This window comes from Helicoverpa armigera, chromosome 5, assembly GCF_030705265.1.
Source record: "Helicoverpa armigera isolate CAAS_96S chromosome 5, ASM3070526v1, whole genome shotgun sequence".
Classification (NCBI taxonomy): Eukaryota; Metazoa; Arthropoda; class Insecta; order Lepidoptera; family Noctuidae; genus Helicoverpa; species Helicoverpa armigera.
This window is the reverse complement of record NC_087124.1, coordinates 12806698-12815840: the sequence shown is the minus strand read 5'-3', so window position 1 is coordinate 12815840 and position 9143 is coordinate 12806698. Positions and strand designations below refer to the sequence as shown.

The window sequence follows — 9143 nt, the reverse complement described above, 5'->3', positions numbered from 1 at the left end:
TGGAATCTGAATTTGGGTGGAAAATAAAATTATTTACAATGCTTATAATTTTGGAGCACATATCCTTTGGTCGTCATTTTTAATTTAGTGGTTCAGACTGTGAGTGTTTTTTTTCCTTACTCTTCTATCAGTGGTCATCGTGAAATTATCTGTTTAGTCGAATAAAATGGTTTAGTAAATAGTATTATAAGATGTGGAAAGCTTATTGTCAAAACTGTCAAGTAACACTGACAGTGACATTTCATGTAATATTTTGTCAGATCTTGCACGTACTCGCTTTGCTGTTGTATTTTTCTTTAAAATAAAATAAATTCGCAGAAACGGTAAACATGGAAGTCAGCACCCAGAAGATGAAGAAGAGGCCGACAAAAATAGAAGACATGAGCAAGGAACAAATACGACAAGCAATTCTGAAGAAGCGAGAATGTAGTACAAAGGCTCAACAAATTGTTGAGAGCCTTTTAGAACGTGATGTTACTGAGTCATTCCTTTTGCAGTGCCTTCCCGACATCAACCAGACGCACTTTGACGATGTCATCGAGGAACGGTCCATCATTCACTTATGTGGCTACCCAATTTGTCAAAAAACCTTGTCAGTAAAAGATATACCAAAACAGAAGTACAGGATATCGCTGAAGACTAACAAAGTGTACGATATCACTGGCAGGAAGAACTTCTGCAGTAACTCATGTTATAACGCCGCCATGTTTGTCAAAAAGCAGATGTTGACTAGCCCTCTATGGTTCAGGGAGTATGAGAACATACCTACTTTCCATCTGCTAAAGCTGGATGCAATTGGCTCTATGGGCGAAGAGGTTGATGTCACAATGGTTGAAAGAGTTAAAATAGCAGATAAGAAGGCATTTACATCTATTAACGACTTTACTGAAGCAAGTCTTAATGAAATATCTCCTAAGCAAGAAAATAATAAAACAAAATCTATATCAGACAAAAGTGAAGCTGATAATCAGAATGAAGAAGACAAAGCAATGCGATCAGTAAATGATAAACTTGCCAATATTACTCTTGAATGTGAAGTAAGGAACTCAACAACTGAACCAAATGCTAATGCGGAACCTGTTCAAAGTACCAATGACAATACTAAAATGGCTCATGAAACAAACGCAGAAAGCTCAAACATCACTAACACACAAGTACCTGAAGCTGAAAAGACTCCAAAAAAAGATGTCAAGCCAGCACCTAATCCATTAAACATAGTAGGTGATATCATAGAAAAACCTGAAAAGAAAATAGATCCAATACTTATAACTCCCATTTCTAACACAGAAAAACAAAATAAAGATATCAAATCTAGCAAAAAGGTGCCACAGAAAAAACAACCTCTTGTAACGGCATTAACAATTGAAGTAGAAAAATGCCTGGCTGAATGGTTTACTTTAGACACCATACTCTTACTCTTTGGAGAAGAAAAAGTTAGAGAAATGGTTGCTGACAAAGGAGAATGTATTAAAGAGTATTTAAATAACTATGCAAAAGGCATCTTCTACAGTTCCAATGTCTATGACCAGTACCAAGCTCTTTGTAGAAAGTTAAACATGCTTGAATTAGAAGATAGGAAATTTGACAGTGAGACAATGAAAAGAGAATCAAAACCATTGCCTGACTACAGAATGCTTCAAGAGGAGAGTAAAAAAATGCAGCTTAAAGTAAAAGCATTTTTCTCAGGGGAGACTGAAGTTCCGGAGCCTGTAGCTGAACCTTTAGAAAGTCCTGAAATTGTGGAAGAGGAGAACAGAACTAATCTGCCTTTAGTAGACAAGAATTCACAGAATGCATTACGCAGAAGAATAGTATGTCAACACCTTAACAAAGTGTTACCAGATATACTAAGATCTTTAGGCCTGTTGAGTCTCTCAATAAGTTCCGATATCAGATTATTAGTTAATACTTTTAAGTTGAAAGCCAATAACATCATGTTTAAGCCGATACAATGGACTTTAATAGCTATAATTTTTATTAAACTTTTGTCTTTAAGAGATAAGAGGCTTGAATACTTATTGGAGCAGCCAACTGGTTACGAACACATGCAGTTATTATTACTTAGTTATAAGCAGGATGGGGGGTACCTAGATAGACTGATAAGCTGGCTTACAGATGTAGATAGATTGTTAGACACTACTGACACACAATTGACTGTTGAATAAATATTTTATATTAATTTATTAAAGTTGCGTTTTTTTACTAGCTGCCCTATATCCTAGCTCGCTAGTTAAACTACCTACAAAAATTGTAATGGACACTCGCTTTCGTGAGCGGTTTCACTCGCGTCCTGTAAGAAATACTCCTTCCACCCAGTTAAAAATCGATAAATGGGGATTCCACCAGATAAATGGGGATAAAACAAAGAATTTTTCAAATTGGTCCAGTTAGTTCCTGTCATTAGCATTAGTACAAACAATATGTTGGCAGTCTGCATGTGGCCTTATTATAAAATAAATTCAGCAATTATAATAAATAAACTTTAATCAAACTCAACAATCAACTACTTAAATTAGGATCTAATATCGACAACGCAGCACCAACCAAGTGCAATGACCCTGTAATTAACACAGAAGACCTATCAACGATCTTTTTTTTCTTCAAATCGACCAAGGCATCCGCCACACAGCCAGCTACTTTAACATCTATATAACCTTCTTGCAAGTGTTGCCAGATCGAAGCGTGTTTTTCGCACCTGGCAATAAGTTCTTCTTGTTCCACTAAAGAGTAATTGTCATTGTTTTGTGCTATATTTTTGTAGGCGGTTGGGACTACGAAGTAAACAGATTTGAAGCCCACGTCATGTAGTGGGTGGAGTAACATTTCAGCATCTCTGTCCCCTGTTGCACTGAATATCAGTACTTTGTCATGTAATCTGCGTAAAGAAACGTTTACTTTAGTAACTTATCTAGGTTATTGTGTTTTTATTACACTGAATTTTTATCTAAGAATTATAGCAATCACTTTAATTAAAATTGATACAATAACATCAACAGTGTTCTAGAAATTCAGATTAGATTATCAATACAGACAATTAAAACTACATACCTATTCGTATTCTTAAACCACTGCGCACAAATTTCCATAGACTCTTTAGTATGTGCCCCATCTAAATAAAACTGCGCATAGTCTGCCTTCACAACTTGATACCTCCCCGGCCATTTACAACTGGTCAAACCCGTCATCGTTTCTTTCGTCACACATTTGACAACTGTATTTGCTTCTAATACTGGTTTCTTCACGCCATTTTGGCCGTTAACTACGTGTTTTATAAGGCCGTTTTTCGTGTGTATTGGTTTGGTGATTCTGAGCCATGCGTGGGCTAGTTGTATGGCTAGGGATGCGTTTGTCTGGTAGGCGTCGACTTCGACCGGCAAGTGAGCTCGTTCTGTGTTCGGGAATGTGTAGGTATCGTAGTCTGGGACTACTGTTAGTGGGCACTGGAATTAAGAAATAAGTATTGTGTTAAAGTGTGTCATAATGTTGTTTAATACTGAGAGTTATCGATAACTAAATAAATAAATAACGTTTGTATGTAATCACTAGTTCGATACTTCAGGATATACTTTTGATTGAATTTATACCGTCAAACACTAGAACTAGGAAACTTATTTTTTTCTATCTATCCATTTATTTCAGGTTAATCATATCTACATACCGATAATTATAGGTCTGTCTGGCCAATTGATATCGAGACTCATCAAATGCAATAATATTAAAAGTTGATTAGTAACTTTTATTATTATTGCATTTATTACGTCTATAACATAATAATTATTTACCTGAACACTACTAGCGACATTTCTCAGCACAGCCATAGCTTCGGGCGGCTGTTTGACAGTGTAAGCTTCACAACCAGACTTCATGACTCCCGCCTTAGCTGCCGCGATCTCGGGCAGTGTTGTCCCCAGTATCGATGTGTGGTCCAGCCCTAGTGCTGTTATACCGACTACAGGAACTTTTCTGAAAATATTATTAAAGAAAACTGTACAAATATTTTTTCATTTTCAAATGAGTGGCTTTCAAACTAGACATTTAGTTTGTAATGATTCTACTGCAAATCAACGCCTGAATTACAAAAAATAATTCGATATTTTTCTGTTTTAGGTTCCAAGATTTGTAACATTCTTCAAGAGAAAACATGAAGGCCTTATAATTAATAAAAAATTACAAATATCCGAATTGAGAAGCTCCTCCTTTTTGGGAAGTCGGTTGCTTATCTATTCTGAACCTTAGATACCAGGCTATAAGATCTTTTATAGAGTGCAAGGAACTACAAAGCAGGTATATTCACCTTAATACATTAGTATAGTCTACAATGCCGCCGATGCCGACCTCCACGATGGCCACATCCACCTTCTCCTTGAGGAACATGTTGAACGCCATCACAGTTAGGAACGCGAAGTATTTCGGCATGTCACCTTCGAACGCCTGGAAACGTTTTAATAGATGTTTTTATATAATTTCATAGCCTAGGCAGGATGATTCTATGGTACACTATAATATTATAAAACTGAAGAGTTGGTTTGCTTGACGCGCTAATATATGGAACTGCTGCTCCTAATATAAAAAAAAAACTTTCAATGTTAGAAAGTCAATTTATCGAGGAAGGCTTTATGGGCCACTTTTTATTCCTGTACGTGAAGTAGTGCCCACGGGACGTGGATGAAACCGCTGGTGGAAGCTAACATGGCCATATCATGAAATAGTAGTAGGTAATCCATAAAACTCAATAGTACATTACCTTACTAGCATCCAACAAATCATGTACATGATGGAAGTATTTAGCAAACTGTTCCTCAGAGATGACACGGCCGTCCAGTCGGATGCGCTCGCGCACCGCTACCAAATGCGGCGACGAGTAGAACCCCGTACGGAACCCGTGGTGACGGAGGATGGATTCGCACATCGCGCTTGTGGAACCCTGAAATGTTTTAATTTACTTTAAATAACGAGACTAACTAGATTGTTATTCAGAGTGTTTAAATTAAAGAGTAATGAAGCGATAAGAAGTCAGGTATGGTGGTTCGGCTATCGATATGTACACTGATGTTTTATTACAGCATACTTATGTACTGGGTATTTATACTCAGGTATTTCTAGAACCCCTTCCCCACTATGGGGAGGTATGAGGGGCCTGTCGTAAGGCGGGCAATCGCAAATGGGGGACTGGACGCCCTAGATTCCCAGACAACCTCCACTCAGGCGAGGTCGAAGTGCCGCTGGGCCTTTTTAGTGGGTATACCGGAAACAATTGTACCGGGGAGTCCCACATACTCCTCTCCCGTCCCCCGAAGGATGCGTAATAGCATTTTTAGCCCAGCGACAACAAAAAAAAGGTATTTCTAGATCCTCCCTGGTTAGATCATGAACCATATACATAAACATGAACAATATGAGATAAATTAATAGTGTAGGAAAAAACATCACTTAAGTCTGGAATCACTCAATTCTTCAATCAAGAAATTATTTAAAAAATCACAAGTAGGTAATTCTTGTAATCTGAAATCATGGTATAGCACGTGATCGAGTCGACCATAATCATCGATAGTTATAGTGTATTACGTCACAATAGCAAGGTTAACCACAATGAAAAAACCGTTTATTTTGCAAATATGTTCTTACATAACAAGTTTTCAGAGTTCGAGTTGTTTCTAAGTGGTTTCGGAAATCACCTAGTTACTTTCGTTACCAGTGATCATGCCAAACTTAATGGCGGCTCAGATGAATATGTTAATTGACTTCCAAAAAAAGGAGGAGGTTCTCAATTTGACTGCGTTTCTTTTCTAGGTATCAATAGCTCTGGTGGTACTACACGTAGTAACTATTATATAATCTGTGGTGCTACCTTGTTTTTTGGGGAGAGTTCATCAAATCCTGCTGTGGACCCAGCGTAATTGTGTCAGATTATCATATTCCTACTAAGTTCAATCATGTTTTTTCTGCAACCCTTTATGTATCAGCAGCGCGGTAACTCTTTCGAATAATCCCACAGCTCTGAACATGCTCATAACTTTGCTCGGAAGTTAGTCGCGAGCCGCCACCAAGTTTGACTCCAACTTTACCAGAGCTTATGCTATACCTTTTAAGAATTTTAAAGTTTATAAAATGAAGTTTTTACCTTTCCCTTGGTCCCCGCTATATGTATCACAGACAGTTCATCCAGCTTCGTCATGCTCACTCCAGTCCTCGCCAAGTAATACTCCATATCTTCTAGATTCGTGCATTTCTGAAAATACAATGATAATAATTGCTTAATTGCTATTTTTCTTATGTGATAATTTACAGTACTTATGAATTTACTATGGGTTGATATGTTATGTGTTTTATTTTAGTTTATTACTTCTGGTAATTATAGTGTTATCTGTTTGTTAATATCGAAGGACATAATTAGTAAAAATAATAACATAGGAGCGTATATTCTTGAATATGATGCTGATCTTTAAAAGTAGGCGTCGTTTTTTCTGCTCGTCATTGAAGATGATGAAGAAAACCAATTTTTCGTTTTTCTGGTTTTAGGATACTCTTTTGGTAGCCCAGAAACGTCTTATTACATGGTAGGTACCTAATACGCTCTATGTCTGTTTAACCACGATAAACTCAAATCCTACCAAATGGGTATTTACTGTGATTCATGCGCAAAGTTTATCAGTTCATGCGCGTAGATTGGATAGCATTCACAATTTACTTAATGATTAATGGAATGGTCAACCGTTTTATGTAGTAATTGGATTTTAGATTAAACTTCCTTAATAGTTAATTTCCTAAGCACTATCGCAAAATGAGAGCTGTCACGTGATAAAATTAATTCAATCTTGGAGTGAATCGAATGCATGATGCAACCGCCCCCCGCGCCGCCGAATCTGCATATTTTCCATCCACGTTGCCGGATCTGCATATTACTCTATCCTTACTAAATGCGAAAGTGAGTTGTTTTGTAAATTAGTCATGGAGATAAACTTCTTTTTATCAAGACGAGAGCCGAGGGGACAGTTCCCATGTTTTCCTAGTATTTCACTCTTTGCTTCTTTGGGATGCGTACGTAGTCGCGAGCAAAATGTAGTGGCAAATAAACACACAAAATTGTGCTCTGTTACTAAGCAATACTGGCTTTATTTAGTTTTTTTTTTTTTTTTTATATATTGCTTGAAGAAGCCATAAATTACAGATTATATTGTTTTTTTTTTTAATAAATATGTCTAAATCTATTTCTTATCTACCTAATCATAACTTATTCAAATCCATAGTCCCCTGAATTATGTCTCTAGTTTATCCAATTTACAATCAGACTATGTTTGCCACTTATAATTAAGTACATACAATGATTTCATACTTGAACTGAAGTAGTACTTCAATATTATATAAGAAAAGCTTCCTAAATTGTAGATATTTTATTAAAATAAATAATTCTGGGTTAAGCTCGCCATTGTACATAAACTGTCTGCATTATTTTTATATATTTGTTGTTAAGTGTGCAATAAAGAATAAAAATACTTATAAGATAAAAAAAAATGTATAAGATGGGAAAAAAATACTAAATTAATGGCAGTGAAACTTCCAAACATCCTACATGTAAAACCAAAAAATCCTTACTAAATATTTAAAATGCAAAAGTATGTAACAATGTTTGTGTCTCTTTCATGCAACAACTATTGAATGGATTTTAATGGAACTTGGTAGTAATATATATAGCTTATGACTATGTATCTGAATATTGGCTACTTCTTATCCACGTGCAAGAAGTAGTTCTCTCAAGAACGTGAAACTGCTGGTGGAAGTTTGTTGACAAATAATTTTATAGACCCACAATAGTAACCCAGTATGATGAATTTCCAATTAAATCAATAAATATCTTTACCTTAGTATGCTGAAGTACTGTGGTACTTACTTGTCCGGTTCTAATGTCTTTTCTAATCTGTTCAATAGTTGCTTTGTTTGATTGCAACAGATTCAACTTGCGTACAGCCTCCTGAAAAATTGACAGTTAAATCCTTTTTACAGCTTGGGTTACCAGATGAAATAATTAAAGTCCTGAAAAAGCCTGATTTGTATTTTTTTAATCCGGGGATGTTCCGTTCAATAATAAACAGAAATCGTATTTAAGCATTGTTGCCTAATGGTGTCATTATTAACAAACCTTATTGAATGTAAAAATCTTGAAAATATATTATTATGCAAATTCTGGCCACAAACCTGAGAATTATTGCACTATTTTATTAGGGTCTGCTTTTAATAAGCGATAATGTAACGATCATTTTATATGTTTACAAACAAACAAATTAAAAGAAAAACTTAAGTCCATTGCCCAAAGTAGCAGGTAGTAGGTAAGCCCATAAATGAGTTAAAGTGAAGGAAACTTTCTAAAATGTACACACTATCATGTGGCAATGTTTCCACGATAAACTTGTTGCAAATAAACTTTGCTTACGCAACGAATGCAATCTCAGAAACATAATAAAAACAAAAACGGTATCACAAATCGTACCTCGTAACTGGACTTAGTTGAACACATCCTAGCAGCTACACTACTCGCTAAGCGACTACAAATTAAGCGGACGCCGTTCATCAACGCGTCACCCGTCCAATGGACGGTGTTACGGCGCAGTTTATTGGAAATAGATGAAAAACTATGACCTCGTCTCGCCGCGCGAGCGAGTTAAATGACATGGCGGTTTCTTGGATCGCCTGCTACTTAGCGATAAAGCATTCGACATCTGACCCTCATATTGGGTATTGTCATAACATGAAACCGAACGAAGCCGGTAATTACTGATAATTGCTTCCTAGGATCAGACAAACATTACGCAAACATAACCTTAAAAAACAAAACAAAACATGTGGAACTGACAGTGACAGTGACAACTAACTGGTGACACATATTGAATCGTTTAGAAACAGTATCTTTAGTAATAATTGTTCAATGTATCGATTAAAGAATAAAATATATGTTCCCACCGGGGCTGCGGGATCGTTCGAAAGGGTTACCGCGGCTCTGCTATTCGAAGGGCTCAAAAAGGATCGGCAAGGTTTTAGTCAATAACAGGCTGACACTCGACACGCAGCACCCTTAGCGGCAGAGGTGATTTGATGATTTCCTACTCCTACCAACACACGTTTTATTCTCGGCACGTTTTATTCAAAAG

At 36.5% G+C, this 9143-nt stretch overlaps 2 protein-coding genes across 3 annotated transcripts; one reads left to right on the top strand and one right to left on the bottom strand.

Annotated features, from left to right (window-relative positions):
* The first annotated feature begins 234 nt into the window (after window positions 1-234).
* Window positions 235-2188, top strand: LOC126054971 (putative RNA polymerase II subunit B1 CTD phosphatase RPAP2). Its single transcript, XM_049842104.2, has one exon. It carries the CDS (start codon window positions 330-332, stop codon window positions 2163-2165), a length of 1836 nt encoding a protein of 611 aa, XP_049698061.2. The 5' UTR covers window positions 235-329; the 3' UTR covers window positions 2166-2188.
* A 278-nt stretch (window positions 2189-2466) lies between these two features.
* LOC110374655 (folylpolyglutamate synthase, mitochondrial) lies at window positions 2467-8848 on the bottom strand. 2 transcript variants are annotated; one of them, XM_049842071.2, is made up of 8 exons: window positions 8486-8848; window positions 7859-7969; window positions 6122-6229; window positions 4745-4924; window positions 4295-4431; window positions 3783-3963; window positions 3049-3440; window positions 2467-2875 (listed from the first exon to the last, which is right to left on the bottom strand). In XM_049842071.2, the coding sequence occupies exons 1-8, from the start codon at window positions 8564-8566 to the stop codon at window positions 2500-2502; spliced, it is 1566 nt and encodes a 521-aa protein (XP_049698028.2). In that variant the 5' UTR covers window positions 8567-8848; the 3' UTR covers window positions 2467-2499. The 2 variants fall into 2 exon arrangements, with proteins under 2 accessions (XP_049698028.2, XP_049698029.2); XM_049842072.2 differs by having other exon boundaries at window positions 7889-7969; window positions 8486-8847.
* Window positions 8849-9143: the final 295 nt, after the last annotated feature.